The sequence below is a fragment of the Mustela nigripes genome, chromosome 17, assembly GCF_022355385.1.
Source record: "Mustela nigripes isolate SB6536 chromosome 17, MUSNIG.SB6536, whole genome shotgun sequence".
NCBI lineage: Eukaryota > Metazoa > Chordata > Mammalia > Carnivora > Mustelidae > Mustela > Mustela nigripes.
Genome location: NC_081573.1, coordinates 3,878,762 through 3,894,714, shown reverse-complemented (window position 1 = coordinate 3,894,714; position 15,953 = coordinate 3,878,762). Strand labels below are relative to the sequence as shown.

At 51.7% G+C, this 15,953-nt stretch overlaps 2 protein-coding genes across 3 annotated transcripts in view; one reads left to right on the top strand and one right to left on the bottom strand.

Moving 5' to 3' along the window:
- The first annotated feature begins 87 nt into the window (after positions 1-87).
- On the top strand, positions 88-6,909 carry LOC132005492 (cytoplasmic tRNA 2-thiolation protein 1-like). Its single transcript, XM_059382682.1, is given in 4 exon segments — positions 88-232; positions 1,623-2,131; positions 2,134-2,175; positions 3,732-6,909. Coding segments are annotated over 3 exon segments (1,080 nt in total). The 5' UTR covers positions 88-232; positions 1,623-1,668; the 3' UTR covers positions 4,307-6,909.
- A 6,746-nt stretch (positions 6,910-13,655) lies between these two features.
- The window catches only part of LOC132005480 (sialic acid-binding Ig-like lectin 5), a 50,417-nt gene continuing 48,119 nt past the window's right edge, over positions 13,656-15,953 (bottom strand). For both annotated transcript variants that reach the window (XM_059382658.1, XM_059382660.1), the window contains one exon: positions 13,656-14,939. In XM_059382658.1, the coding sequence (XP_059238641.1) occupies positions 14,739-14,939 (201 nt within the window). In that variant the 3' untranslated portion in view covers positions 13,656-14,738. The remainder of the gene's footprint in view (positions 14,940-15,953) is intronic.

Sequence of the window (15,953 nt, the reverse complement as noted above, 5' to 3'; positions counted from 1 at the left end):
CGGCCGGCCCTGGAGCACTCTGGGAGTCGTGGGCGGAGTTCGTGACGTCACCGCGAAGCTCTCAGGGTGTGAGCCCACTGGGTCTCGGAGCACTAGGCACCGCGGGCCAAACCGCACCACTGGCACCTGGGAGTCGTAAGCGGGTAAACCCAAAGCCTTCTGGGAGTCGTAGTCCTTTCACCGCTTCCGCGTTTTTTCGGAGCCTGGACTTTCCTGCGCGGGTTCTACTCACGTGAGTGCTCCCTTCCTCTGCGCGCGGAACCTGGCCCTTTGTCGTACTCTGGTGTAGGAGCTGAGGGTCTCCATATTACTCTCCCACGCATTCCGGTAGGCATCCGTGGAGATATGGCTCTCCTCCGTGATCCCCCAACGCATGTCTCTGGCGACCCTCGGGGCTAGAGTGACCTAAGCAGCTGGTGTCCCTGCCGATCTGCTTTGGACTCTGCCTGTGTTCGGACTGCTTCTCGGTTCCACCCCCCAACCTAAGGGCGGTTCCTCCTTTATCCTGATTACTACCTAGAGTGATCAGGGCTGGCGTGGGGGGCGTCAGACAGCCGTGGGAGCCCAGAGGAGGTGCCAGACCCAGCCCAGGGTTCAGGACGGACTTCCAGAGCAAAGGACCTCAAAATTTACCATGCCCAAACAAAATTACAGATTCTCTGGCCTAAACCTACACCTCTCACAGTATTTGCTCAGTTTTCCTATTTCCCCCACCTCCTCTCCACGAAATGGTCCCACTGTCCTTCCAGTGCTGAAGCCAGAACCCTGAAGTTGCCCGTGCTCCCTGCTTCTCTCACCTACTGCCTCGCTCAACCAAGTCTTGTGTGTGTCGCTCCTAATCTGTTTCCAGAAGAGATCCAGAATCTGACCCCTTCTCTCCACCTCCACTGCCTCTGCTCAGCCCTAAGCTGCATTATTATTCACCTGGATCATAGCAGGGGCCTCCTTACTGGTCTCCCCGTGCCACTCTCCACCCTCCATTCACACGCAGCAGCCAGAGGGATCTTGTTAAAATACAAATCAGATACTGTCGCTACACAGCTTATAACCGTCCAGTGGTTCCCATCTTGTTCAGGATAAAATCCAACCTCCTCACCCTGCCAGCCTCCAAGCTCTGCTCCTCTTCCCTCCTCAGCCATAACTCACTTTCCAAACAAATGAACCTGAACCTGCCCTTCAGGTCTTTGCTTCTGCTATTAAATCTGTCTGGACCGTTCTTCCCACCCTGGTGTAATACCTGACTCCTCATCCTTCTGGCTTCAGCTCAGAGGATAATTCCTCCACATTGCTCCTCATATTTGTAAGGTATCTTAGTTATTTACTTGTCAGTGGTTTGGCTCCTCCAGGAGAACTTGGTGCCAGCAACCGACCCTGTTTTGATCACTGCTGTCCCAGTGCCTTGTGCGTGTTGGGTAGATGGGAGGCAATGAATGGTGTCTGTTGGATGGAGAATGAATAATGAAAGCTTAAGCTGAGACTTAAAGGTGTCGAGCTTGCGCGAGTGCTGAGAGAGTAGTCCAGGCATTGGATGTACTCAGTGCTATCCAGGCCGCCTCCCTAGAGGCAACGATCCGGCAAGCCGGCATCCACATGTAACCCGCCTCCCCTCTCTCCCTGTCCAGGAGAAGCCAGCTCCTCCCAGCCCACCCGGAACCCCCCCCCCCCGCGATGCCCGCCCCGCAGTGCTCCTCCTGCCGCGCGGCGCGCGCTGCCCTCCGCCGCCCGCGCTCGGGCCAAGCGCTGTGCGGGTCCTGCTTCTGCACCGCCTTCGAGGCCGAGGTGCTGCACACGGTGCTGGCGGGCCGCCTGCTGCCGCCTGGCGCGGTGGTGGCAGTGGGCGCCTCCGGCGGCAAGGACTCCACGGTGCTGGCGCACGTGCTGCGCGAACTAGCGCCGCAACTGGGCGTCTCGCTGCGCCTGGTGGCGGTGGACGAGGGCATCGGCGGCTACCGGGACGCGGCTCTGGCTGCCGTGCGGCGCCAGGCTGCGCGCTGGGACCTCCCGCTCACCATCGTGGCCTACGCAGACCTCTTCGAGGGTTGGACTATGGACGCTGTGGCCCGCAGCATAGCCGGCACCGGCCGCAGCCGCGCCTGCTGCACCTTCTGCGGGGTGCTGCGGCGCCGCGCGCTGGAGAAGGGGCGCGCCTTATGGGAGCCACGCGCATCGTCACAGGTGAGCGCAGGCACTGCAGCCGAGGGGCGAAGGCCGGCACCTAAAGGGGGCTGCGCACGGGCGTGATATCTGGTGGAGGAGATGCTGGGGATACCCCGGGTGGAGGATGTCCACGAGGAGAAGCAGATATGCGTGCCCTCTGAAGGCACACGGGCGTAGCGCTCGTGTGGGCCGGGATGGTCGCGGCAAGCTTTTGGTTACTGCCGTCACACTGGCAGCTAGAGGGGCAGAGGGGTACTTCCGTGGGCTGTGGTACCCTGCCTTTTAAAAAATGACGCTCTTTGTGTCCCCCTTCACAAAAGGAGGCCAGTGAAGTGGTACCACCCATCAGAAGCCAACTGTATTCTGAAACGCCCCTGTCCGTGAACTGCTTTTCTCTCTCAGCCTCTCCTCTCTGATAACACTTACCCTCTCCCCGTCATTACTTCCACACGTGATTCTTGACCATTTACTGTGTAGCAGTTACAAACTTGGTAGCCCAGAGTGATACCTAGCCTCAGTTACCTCTTCTGTAAAATGGGGTTATTAATATCCAGGTCCCAGGGTTGTTGGGAATTAGATGACTTATGTGTGAGGCACTTAGACCAGAGAATGGAAAATAGTAGACCTTACGCAAATGTACACAAGACAGTCTCTGTGCCTGCTCTTCTCTCACACGCATATTTAAAACCTGAGAAGCTCTACTATGGAAAATCGCACAGACTTTGCCAGTTTATAGCAGAAACACCCAGTGGAAGGAGAAAAGTAGGGGTTAGGAAGCATTTCCAGAGTGAGGCAAGACCTGAAGGCCATTCAGGTAAGCAGTGGAGGGTGGACAGAGGGTTGGATTCTGAGCAGAGGAAACAGCTTATGCAAAGGCCCTGAGGAGGGTTAGTATGGCCTATTGGAAAAGCCTTGAGAAGACCAGTGTTTTACTGTCTGGATTATACAGACTCACATATAAGATGACATGTAAATCTTCCTTTATCTCCTTCCTGGTCTTTCTAAATGCGGTGATCTGCATTCCCAGAGGCTCAAGGCTCGCTGGAGAATCTCCACTGTTTAATGCCATTTTGACTTCTGTGCAGTGGGAAGCACACTTCTGAGACTGAAGTGGTATTTGTAGAGCAAAGCACTTTTACTACTTCCTGAAAAGGCAACTAGCACAGGGCCTGGTTGGTAATAAGTGGGTGGCTAATGGCACCCCACGTTGCCCCCTGGGAGCCCATGTGTCCCTCTTGTTTCTCACGGTGACCACCTCCAGCCTCCACCTGGCTGGCCCAAGGTGCTCAGGGGCCTCCGTGGCCCTGTCTGGCCCCTCCCTGCTGCTCCCCACACCCCTTCTGCATCTCTCTGGGTCCTGGCTGCCGCATAGTGTCTTGGGTGTGAGGTCTCCATGGCCCAGTTACCCACTCTGCCACTTTCCACATCGCCGTCTCTCTCTGGGTCCTTGGGATGGGGTCTCCATGGCCCGATCGCACACGCCACGCAGCTCTCCAGGCCCCTCCCCGTCTGGCTGGGTCACCGCTGCCCCACGGTGGCGCCTCCGCCTCACCTGCTCCCCCTCTCTCCCCCAGGCCACAACGCCGACGACATGGCCGAGACCGTGCTCATGAACTTCCTGCGGGGCGACGCGGGGCGGCTGGCCCGGGGCGGGGGCCTGGGCTCGCGCGGCGAGGGGGGCGCCCTGCCGCGCTGCCGCCCCCTGCAGCTGGCCTCGCAGAAGGAGGTGGTGCTGTACGCGCACTTCCGCCGCCTAGACTACTTCTCCGAGGAGTGCGTCTACGCGCCCGAGGCCTTCCGCGGCCACGCGCGCGACCTGCTGAAGCTCCTGGAGGCGGCGCGGCCGTCGGTGGCGCTGGACCTTGTGCACTCGGCCGAGCGCCTGGCCCTGGCCCCGGCCGCGCGGCCCCCGCCGCCCGGCGCCTGCTCCCGCTGCGGGGCGCTAGCCAGCCGCTCGCTCTGCCAGGCCTGCGCCCTCCTGGACGGCCTGCAACGCGGCCGGCCCCGCCTGGCCATCGGCAAAGGCCGCGGGGGGCGCGACGAGGAGGGGCCGCCAGGGCCGCTACCCCCGCCACCTAGCGACCCCGTGTCTGCACCCGGCCCCGCCGCCGGGGAGTGCAGGGCAGCCTGTAAGGAGCGCTGCGAATAAACCCCCTTCTGCCCGGGGCTTCGGTGTCATGATGGACCGGACCAGCCAGAAGCTGAGGCCGGGACACCTGGGTCTGAGGGAGGAGGGGCTGGAACAGGAACTCTAGGATCTAAAAGAGAACTGAACAACTTCCCATTCCCAACCAGTGGGAATTAGGGGGCTGCTCACTTAGTACTCTGCCCAGTTCTGGGCATGCGCAGGGTAGTCCAAACCTTCTTGAGCACCTACTCTGTGTCAGCTCATTTTTAAAGGGCATGTTTTCCTTTTGGCATCAGGTGCAATTGTGTGATGCAGCTCAGGGTTTCCACATCTGGAGAGTTTGGGAACCAGGCCTCTGAGGACGGAAGCCTCACTTGATTTGGCAGGTGACTTGACTTGTAAGTTGGGCTCTGGTCATTTCCATTAACCATGATGCTTATCTCTGAGTGCTGTGAGTCCTGCCATGCCACAAGGTCTCATTTCATCCAAACCACACACCATCTCATTGGCCTGAAGCCACCTAACTGCCTGAGTTCACCTAGCTGGAGAAGGAACTGGGGGCTCCCATCCAAATCCGCACCTGGAGCTCAAGACGGTGGACTTGCTCCCCACCCCACCTGAATCTCTCCTGGTGTCTCTATGTGATGGGTGAGGAGCAGCTGGGTGGGCCAGGGTCAGTGACCTAACCTCTCTAGTCTTCGGTTTTTCCTCCTCTGAAATGGAATTACACTCACACACACACACACACACACACACACACACCCCATCAAAGCACTGTTGTGAGAATTAGAAGTGCTCAACACGTGGTGGCCAAGTTCGTGGGTCGTATTACATTTTGGCCACCAGGGGGCTCTGGGTTTCAGATTTGCTACCCCGTGCTTCACACCAGGGTGTGAGGCCGGGAAGAGCTTCCTGGATGACCCCTGCGGAGAGACTTGGCGTTCTCATTTCCCCTCCGAGTTCTGCTGGCTTGATCCCTTGTCAGGAACGCCGTGCCTTTGCCATCTTCCTTCTCAAATCCTCCAGGGGACTTGTAGAAGCCTTCCTGACTCTCTCTTCTCACCTGCCCAGCCCGGGACATAGGGCTCTCTTCCCAAGTCCCAGCCCCTGGGGCCTGCCCTTATGTGTGGCCACCCACACTCTGGTTCTTGTTCTCCCTAACTGGAATGAGGTTTGAGGGCAGATCTCCCGCCCCACCAGATAACCAGCATCATTTATTCAGTATGTATGGAATCCCTAATGTGTGCAGGGACATTTCTAGACGTTGTTGAAAAAAAAACAACAAACAAAACCCTCTGGCTGGCTTGGTCGGGGGAGCATGCAGTTCTCGATATTGGGGTCGTGAGTTCAAGCCCCACATTGGGTGTAGAGATTACCAAAAATAAAAAAATAAACTTGAAAAAAAAAAAACCGTCTCACTCATGGAGCTTCCAGTGTTGCGAGAGAGGGACAATAGACAAATCAGGAAGCCTGATGAAGGCTGCTATGAATAACAAAGCAGCATAAGGGGGAGGGGTGTGAGACAGGTGCTATATCAGTTCAGGAGGTCAGGATTTGAGAAAGTGACTTCAACAGAGACCAAAATAAGGAAGATTTCTAGCTATGTCGGAGTATCTCGGGTCTGAACAACCACTGAGAGCAACTGAAAAGAAAAAATGGATCCATAACAAAGCAATCTCTTTGAAGACATCAAAGAGGTACCAAGGCGGCCAGGATCCCACAGAAGAGGCTCATATTTACTACAGGGGCTCGTTTCTGCTGAGGAATGGGCAGAAAGCATGGGCTAAGAGGCTGGGGATCTGAGCGGAGCTTTCAACATTGTGATGGGACAAGAGACAGTATTGGAGTCCGGGACTAGTGGGTGGGGATTCGAGGGACCAGAATCAGGGGTGAAGGGATGAGCATTGAGGTCAGCCAGACACTATGTTCATATGTTCTCCTGGAGGGTTTCATGGAACCAGGTTAATAAATTGGATGCTCAGGGTCTCGTAAAAAATAGAGGCCCGGTAAGCATCTGTTAGCACCCAAATAAGGTCACAAATTAGTAAGGGTCACCTAGGGGCACCTGTGTGGCTCAGTGGGTTAAGCCTCTGCCTTCATCTCAGATCATGATCTCAGGGTCCTGGGATTGAGCCCTGCATTGGGCTCTCTGCTTGGCGGGTAGCCTGCTTTTCCCTCTCTCTCTGCCTGCCTCTCTGTCTGCTTGTGATCTCTCTGTTAGATAAATAAATAAAAAATTAAAAAAAAAAAGAAGAAGAAGAAGTAAGGGTCACCTAGAAGTAGACCCACCCACAAAAATACCAGAACCTAGCTTCAAACACACTCAATCCCAGACCCGGTGAAGAAGGTCCCTACTTTGCTTGCCAGAAAGCAGAAGTAGGGTAGCCCTAGCTGCTGAGCCTATTTACCCTTATGTTGATTAAAATTGAATTTAGGGACTCTTGGTTTCAGCTCAGGTCATGATCTCAGGGTCCTGGGACGGAGCCTCGTGTAGGGCTCCGTGCTCAGCAGGGAGTCTGCTTCCCTTCTCTCTCTCTCTCTCCCTCTGATCCTCTCCCCACTTATGTGCGCTGGGAGAGGGTCTCTCTCTCTCTCTCTCTAAAATACATCTTTTAAAATTTTTTATTTAATTCAAAACGCAGTTCTTGGTTACACTAAACCCATGTCAAGTGCTCCACAGCCACACACGGCCGGTGGCTGCCATACAAAACCATACAGACACACTCTTCCCATTGTCACAGAACCTTCCCTTTTGCAGAGCTGTTATAGAGACTTCTAGTATCCAGGGGGGGGGAAAGATACCCACCCAAGCCTCAGGAAATCTCTGCGATTTTCATACAAAATACCTGACCTTCAATTTTAAAAATCTGCCAGGGGAAAGGACAAAATGATGGCATACCAAGAGAAAAACAGCATAGACATGACCACAGGGGATCTTGATGGAGGAGTTTTAGGCGTGGACTGGAACCGTTATCACCATGCTTAAGAAAATAGACAATAAAGTGGAAAATTTCATTGTTGAATCGGATTGCATTTTTTAAAAACACCAGACAGGATCAAATCACCAATACGAGACTTACGCTCCTAATGTAAACAAGTATAAAACTGTATGTTGCATGTGGGGCGGTTCACTGTCTCACTCCTGATGACCAACACCAGCCGCAAGTCCACTACCACCCACCAGGCCAGGTGCCCACAGAGGCAACAGCTGCTCAGAGAACTTTCTGGAAGCTCCCGCTTTGGGCTCCCATGTTGGCAGCTGCACATTCTCTGTAAACTCTGACCTGCCCCTCCCCCCCACATGCACCTGTACTTCAGGTGAGCTATGAGAGGATGATGCTCTCTCCCCTTTTGCCCCCTCTGGAAACCTTCTCCCCAGTGATGATCAGGGAGGAGAAAGCTGAGCTCTCTTCACTGCAGAACAGGTGTAACCTGTCACGGGGGCCCCTCCCCTCACACTTCTCACTCATGTTGCCTCATCCCAAGTTCATTTCGCCCCCCCCCTCAGAATATGGATGTGGGGTGTCCCTGTCCGCTCAGGATTCTTGGACCACTCTCTCAGAGCAGGAGCGTCTGGGGGCCAGGACTTACCTGAAACTGAATCTTTTCTGCATTCTGGCTCTTAGTCCAGACTTGGTCAGACACGAAGCCTCCAGAAAGCAAGGCTGAACCCAGGCTCATCTGCAGGGGTCCCTAAGGCCTGCCCACCACTAGAACTGAGAGCTGGGGCCCTGGCTCCAGCCCCAGACTTGCCTGTGATGTTTGCAGGTTTCTGTTGTCAATTTTAACTCAGGACCAGTGTGTGGCTCATTCTTGTTTCCCTGGGGCCCGACAAGTTACTCATCTTCAGAATGAGTCCTAACATCAGCATTTCCTTTAGCTCCATGAGGCCTCCCCTGTGGTACTTACTGGATCTTCCCTCCTTACCCACCACTGTTTCCCCCAATCTCGAGGCCTGAGACCTGAATATTTACCTTTCATATAAAATGAAGGAAAACTTAGAATTTACCTCTGTGACCCACCGGCTCCCAACATAAGATCTCAGCCTGGCTTCTGATGTTTCATTCCTTCAACGGAGCTGAATCAGAGCTAGCCATGGCACCAGGCACAGAGCAGGATCACAAATCATGCTGTCATCGAGTTCCTTGGAGGTACAAGGAAGGGATTAAAAGCAGGAGCAGGGACACCTGGGCAGCTCAGTTGGTTAAGCGGCTGCCTTCAGCTCAGGTCATGATCCCTGGGTCCCGGGATCAAGTCTCACATCAGGATCCCTGCTCAGCAGGGAGCCTGTTTCTCCCTCTGCCTACTGCTCCCCCTGCTTGTGCTCTCTATGACAAATAAATAAAATCTTTTTTAAAAAGCACAAGCAAATATCAACACATGAAAAGTGAGGGGAGGAAGGGGACCCAGAGAAGGTCTTCTGGAGGGCATGAAGGCAGAGTCAGCCCTGGGGGGCAAGGCATCCCGTGTTCTGTGAGAAGTGCGTTTTGTCTCTGACGTTAACTAAGCCTCCAGCATGAGGAGGTTCTCATAGGAAAAGGGAACGCTTGGCCAGTACCTCTGCCCATAGGACAGAATATCCCACCAGTCCCATTCCCCAGCCCTCCTGTCTGCATCTGAGGCGGCGCAGGGATCTGCCTCCAGGGGGCGCTCCACCTACAAGGCCAGATCTGGAGACCTCCCCGCCCAAGGGTTGGCGCTGTCCGTGGTTCTGGAGCAAAGCTGGGTGAGTTCAGGACCCCCCAACTCTGCCAAGGACCCCAATCCACAGGCACAAGTTCCCGAGCTCTAGGCCAGCATGGCACCTAAGTCGGAGCGGTTTCCGAAAGGCTGGGTCCCTCCTGGCAAGAAAGATCCAGAAGAAGTGGTGGGAGTGGACTGGGCTCATCTCTGTGCTTTTCCCCTCAGCCCTCTTGTTGCCCTAACATTCTTTGGACCTCGTGGTGCCAGCCTGGCGAAGAGAGAGGAGGTCTTCTTCCAGATTATGCTCATGCTGCTGGCCTTTGACCCAAACTATTTTTTTAAGATTTTATTTATTTATTTGAGAGAGAAAGAGAGAGAACATGCCCACAACAACAGAGGAGAGCAGCACAGGGAGAGGGAGAAACAGGCTCCCCTCTGAGCAGGAGTCTGACAGGGGACTTGATCCCAGGACCCCAGAATCATGCCCTGAGCTGAAGGCAGATGCTTAAAGACTGAGCCACCCAGGGCTCAGTGGGTTAAGCCACTGCCTTCGGCTCAGGTCATGATCTCAGGGTCCTGGGGTCGAGTCCCGCATTGGGCTCTCTGCTCAGCAGGGAGCCTGCTTCCCTCTCTCTCTCTCTGCCTGCCTGCCTCTCCGTCTACTTGTGATTTTTCTCTATCAAATAAATAAATAAAATCTTTAAAAAAAAAAAAAAAGACTGAGCCACCCAGGCACCCTGACCACACTTACACTAGCAAGTCTGTGCCCAGATCTCCCCTTGAGTAGAGGATAGGAAAGAGTGGGTGTTCACTGGATCTCCTCCTGTGCCAGGCTCAGGGCTGTGCCTTTCTGCACATTGCCCCACTGAACCTTCACGACCACCCCTAGAGAGGACTGGCTAACAATTCTCATCTGGCAGAGTGGGAAATGAGACTTGAAGTGGTAAGCAACCATCACAGGGTCTCACATCGTTGATGAATATTTGGAGGCTAGACTCATGACCCACACATGCTTGAGGCCATAGAGAGGGATACCTTAATCCATGGCACTCTGGTCCCAGAAAAGGAGATGATGCACGGTGGGAAGGTGTCTTATTTATAAGGGATAGGACTTATCTTATCAGCTAAGGACTATCTGACAGTAGTCCAGGACTGATGGCAGCCACAGACAGCAAGAGAGACCTCCATAGGAGGGGGAGTCTAAAGGAATCAACATCATGTCTCCACGGACCAGCCCCTATGCCATCTTCCAACTGGTCCAGGAGACTCTGCTGCTAATGAACATGCAACATGCTCATGAGTATTAACAGTGGATTTCACTTTGCATTTGCAACTGGAATGTCCCTAGAAGAGGAAGTTCCCCAGAGAACTTCATATCTTAGGGAAGTTACCAAGCTTATCAGGCCACCACTAAGAATTAAGATCTCAGTGTGACCTATAGAGAGGTCGTTTTTAGGCCAACTCTGGAGAACAGGGGACTGGGGTAGAAGCTGGGCATGAGTGGAAAGAATGTGCAGGAATTTATTTTAAAAAAAAAACAAACTCTGGGACACCTGGCTGGCTCAGTTTGTGAAACATGCAGCTCCTGATTTCAGGTTTGTGAGTTTGAGCTCCAGTTTGGGTGTAGAGATTACATAAAAATAAAATCTTAAGAAAAAAAAACCCTCGTATCATCTTCTACCTGTCAGAAATATGAGAGGGCACCTGGCTGGCTCAGTCAGAAGAGCATGTGAGTTTGAGCCCCATGTTGGCTGTAGAGATAACTAAAACAAAATAAACTTTCCCCCAAGAGGTTTTATTTATTTACTTGAGAGACAGAGAGAGAGAGAGAATGAGCAAGGAGGAAAGGGAGAAGCTGGCTTCCCTCTGAACAGGAAGCCTGATTCGGGTCTCTATTCCAGGACCCCAGGGACAAGACAGGAGAGGACAACCTGAGCCAAAGACAGATGCTTAACCAACTGAGCCATCGAGGTGCTCCTAAAACAAAATCAACTAAAACAAAACCAAAACCAAAACGAAGAAACAACAAGTGTTGGAGAGGCTGTGGAGAAAAAGGAGCCCTCCTGCACTGTTGGTAGGAATGCAAGCTGGTGCAGACACTGTGCAGAACAGTATGGAGTTTCCTCAAAAAGTTAAAAATAGAACTACCGTAGTATCCACAATCACACTGAGTATTTACCCCAAGAATACAAAAACACTAATTCCAAAAGGTATATGTTTCGGAATTTACCTACATTTACTGCAGCATTATTTACAATAGCCAAATTATGGAAGCAGCCAAAGTGTCCACTGGTAGGTGAATGGATAAAGAAGATACAGGATATTAGCCATAACCTTCTAATAATCTTCCAATACAGTGGAATATTAGCCATACACAGGAATGAAATCTTGCCTTTTGCAACAACATGTATAGAACAACATGTATGGAAAGTACAACGCTAAGTGAAATAAGTCAGGGAAAGACAAATGCCATATGATTTCACTCATATGTGAAATTTGAGAAACAAAACAAATGAACAAAGAAAAAAGAGACAAACCAACAGACTCTTAACTATGGAGAACTGAAGAGAGTGGCATTAGGTGGAGGGATGGATAAAATAGGAGAAGGGGATTAAGAGTACGCATACCATGATGAGCACTGAGTAATGTACAGAACTGCTGAATCACTATACTGTACAGCTGAAACTAGTATGACATTAACTATACTGGAATTAAAAAAAAAAATAGTGTCATTTAGGCCAAATCCCAAACTGGGACTTAACACAAAACCTAACTGCAGTTTCAGTCTCCTATCACCAGGGCTCAGGAGTGCAGGAGCAGCTGGCTCCAGGAGTCCCAGACAGATGGGTTCAGCCACTCCAAAGGTAGAGACACACGCGGTGGTGAAACAAGGCAGGAATTTACTCCAGGGAGGCCAACACTGGGACCACAGTGGACTAATGTCTCCAAGACTGCCTTCAGAGTGCTGAAAATCTTCCTAAGTTTATATGAGGAAAATGTGGGTGGCGCCGGGGCGGCTCAGTCAGTTAAGTGTACAACTTGATTTCAGCTCAGGTTATGATCTCAGCTCAGGTTATGATCTCAGGGTTGTCCGATTGAGCCCCACATTGGGCTCCATGCTCAGCACAGAGTCAGCTTGAGATTCTCTCTCTCTTTGTCCCTCCCTCCCCACTCCCACCCATCACACACACTTGTGCTCTCTCTTTAAATTAAAAAAAAGAGGGGTGCCTGGGTGGCTCAGTGGGTTAAGCCGCTGCCTTCGGCTCAGGTCATGATCTCAGGGTCCTGGCATCGAGTCCCGCATCAGGCTCTCTGCTCAGCAGGGAGTCTGCTTCCTCCTCTCTCTCTCTCTGCCTGCCTCTCTGCCTACTTGTGATCTCTCTCTGTCAAATAAATAAATAAAATTAAAAAAAAAGAAAGAAAGAAAGAAAGGGGAGCCTGGGTGGGTCAGTTGTTGGGCATCTGCCTTCGGCTCAGATCATGATCCCAGCATCCTGGGATCGAGCATGTCAGACTCCCTGCTCGGCAGGGACCCTGCTTCTCCCTTTCCAGTTCCCCCTGCTTACATTCCTGCTCTTGCTGTCTCTCTGTCAGGTAGATAAATAAAATCTTTTAAAAATACAATAAAAATTAAAAATAAAAAAAGAAAAGAAAGTACGTGAGGAAGAGCAGTGGGGACATGCTGTTAGGCAGGATAGGTCTGGTGGATGGTTGTCTTGGGGTCAGACCTACTGGGTCTCGCTGGCTCAAGGTAGTTCTTATTGGTTGAGGGGGTAGTTTCACTTCCCATCACGATGCTCCCCCCTCCTCCAAGGTCTCTTGCCTGAGTTCAGAGATAAGCTGGAATGAAGAACTTAATCAATTAGAAAGTACAGACTGAGGCAGCGCCTGGGTGGCTCAGTCTCATGAAGGGTCCTATTCTTGACCTCAGCTCAGGTCTTGATCTCAGGGTGGTGAGTTCAAGCCCCAGGCTGGGCTTCACACTGGGCATGGAGCCTACTTTAAAAAAAAAGTACTGACTGAGGTCAAAGTGGAGGTGGTTGACATCCTCTGTCATTCCCCAGAGACGCAGTCCTAGCTGGTCAGTCAGGAATTTTCTGATCAGCACCAAAGAGTCTGCCACAAGGGTCCCTCCATCCCCCAAAGGAAGATGAGGTAATCTTAGGAGGACACCCCTTACCTTCACCTCTCCACACAAGAGAAAGCAGCCTCACCTGGACCAATCCTTTTCTCATGCTATAACTTTCTTGCCCTACCTCCTTCTAGAAAAATTTCCATTTTGTACCTTAATTAAAAGCTTAATGTCAGGCACTTACGATCAGGAAAGCTCAGAAAAGCTCATTGGGCACCGGCATGACAGTGCCGCTGGGGAAGTTTCAGCTGCTTTCATTTTAGTGCTTTCTTGAGAAAAAAAATAATAATAACAAGTTAGTTCAGCTTTACAGGAGAGGCGAGAATGAGCTCTTTCTTCTGTCCAGGCTCTGAGCCGCAGTGCGTGCAAGGACTCAGAGGCGAAGGACCAGCCCTTGGACGCAAGGTGAAGCGAAGAGGCAGGGCCTCCAGGGGAGGGATCTCAAACTGCACAGCCGTGGGCTGAACAACACAGAGGTGGTTGTAAGGAAGAAAGCAGAGAGAAGTGCAGATGAGCGGGGCCAAGGAACAAAAATTCCACCGAGTAAATGAGGATGTAATTGGCTTTATTCAATGACTCCTAAATTGGGCAGCATTCCATCCCGTAAAGAGACAGGCACTCTGAGGGGCTGCACGTAGGTTTTTATAGGCAGGAGGGTGGGGCAAGGGAGTTATTACCAAAAGAAAAGATTTTTTTTTTCAGGTCAGGCCATCTTTTGGGGGAAGCTCTCATCCTGCTGGTGACCTCATCAGGGCTGATCAGGAAATTTCAGATCCTCTGTTGAAAGGTCACATTTCCGGGAGAGATTGAGACTGCTGTTATTCTTGGTTTGCTCAGTTGTGGGGGCAAGTGTCTCCACTTTGGGTCCGTGGTTTCTTTTCCAACAGTAGCTAGCAGGGAGGGTGTGATGGACTTTAAAAGCTGGGGGCAGCCAATACTCGTGATGTATTGTCTAAGGCTAGAGAGCCTTGAAGGCGGTTGTGTAGGAGACACAGGGTCAGCTCTCTGGCTGCTGGACACATCGCTGTGGGGCCCATCTGTGAGACAGGGAAGGGACTGGAGGTCAGGAGGTGAAGGAATGTGCTAGAAGAATTGACAGGTACAAGTGGGATGAGGAGAAGACTCCACAGAGATGATAAGAGGCACATATGTTATGAATCAAACACCAGGCTGAGCGACTGGTCTTTCTTTCCCTGGGGGGGGGGGTGCTCTGAAGAGCTCTGGGAAGGAGAATGACCCCAGCAGGTTGCTACCCTGTGCTCTGGGCCTGGTCATCCCAAGCCTCAGGGTAACTTGCCAATTATTTTTCTGTCCAAAGAAGAGAGAGCAGTAGGTACTGAGCACAGGTAAGGCAGTTGAGATGGGACTTTTGTTGGTTGATTTCTGTGTGTTAATTTCTTTAATGTCCACAACCACCTCTGAGGCAGAATGCGTGATCTCTGATTTACAGAATGGGAAACTGAGGCACAGAAAGATGAAGTGACTTCCTTGGCAGCCTACATGAGAGCCCAAGTCAGCTCCACCTGGGGACACTCGGCCAGTCCTTCCTGTTCATATTGCCACAGTGGTTCACATGCTTTGCTGATTAGTGCCTGACTTCTCCTCTGCCCCAGGAGCTGCAATTCCTCAGGCAAAGCTCTAAGCATCCTCATTTGTTGTCTTGATCTCTGAGTACTCGCTGGTGCCGGCGCTCTCCTCATCCTTAGGCTCCCTCAGCTTCATTCTGTGAAAGCTGAAGGAGGCGTAATGGAGCTCCTGTTGCTCCCCTGAGGGAGGGGCATCCCCGGTAGGGGTTGCTTGGGTTGGGGGGCTGTCTGGACAGGACTTTTGCCTGGAACCCTGAAGAAAGGAGAAACAAGGGAGTCAGAGAAGGAATAAGGCAAGTATGGGATAATGGGTCATTCATTCATTCATTCATTCATCCTCCTATTCACAGACACTTCCTATGAATCCAACGCTTCACTCATCCATTTAAAATCCTGTAATGCTGGGGCGCCTGGGTGGCTCAGTCGGTTAAGCGTATGCCTTCAGCTCAGGTCATGATCCCCGGGTCCCAGTCCCAGGACTGAGTCCTGCATCCGGTTCCCTGTTCAGCAGAGATCCTGCTTCTTCCTCTGTCCTTCCCCCGACTCATGCTCTCTCTCAAATAAATAAAATCTTAAAAAAATAAAATAAAATTCTGTAAGGCAAAAAGATAGATAAAATAAAATTCTGTAATGCTACGACTGATTAGGCCATATTGAAGGTTTACTAATCACGTTTAATCCCCACAATGTGAAGGATACTGATTTCCCCCATTTTACAGATTAGGGAGACTGAGGTGGGGGAAGGTAAAGTAACTTGCCCTCTAGTCACCAGCAGAGCCAGGAACAAAATGAGTTCTGTTGTGTTATTGGAAATAAAAAGGGGAAGAAATACTCGGACAAAATAAAGATAAAATTCCCAGAATTGAATAAAGATAAACTAACGCAGCTGAAAAGGGCCCCACAAATGGAAGATTTTAAAAAGAGCAAGGGAGGGACACCTGGATGGCTCAGTGGGTTAAAGTCCTGCCTTCGGCTCGGGTCATGATCCCAGGGTCCTGGGATCGAACCCCACATCGGGCTCTCTGCTCAGTGGGGAGCCTGCTTCCTCCTCTCTCTCTGCCTGCTTCTCTGCCTACTTGTGATCTCTGTCAAATAAATAAAATCTTTAAAAAATAATTTAAAAATTTAAAAAAAAATTTTAAAAGAGCAGGAAAACTACATACCCTAATACAGCACAGTAAATCTTAAGAATACCAAAACTGGGAGCACCTGGGTGGTTCAGTGGGTTAAGCGACTGACTTCAGTTTGGGTCATGATCTCAGGGTCC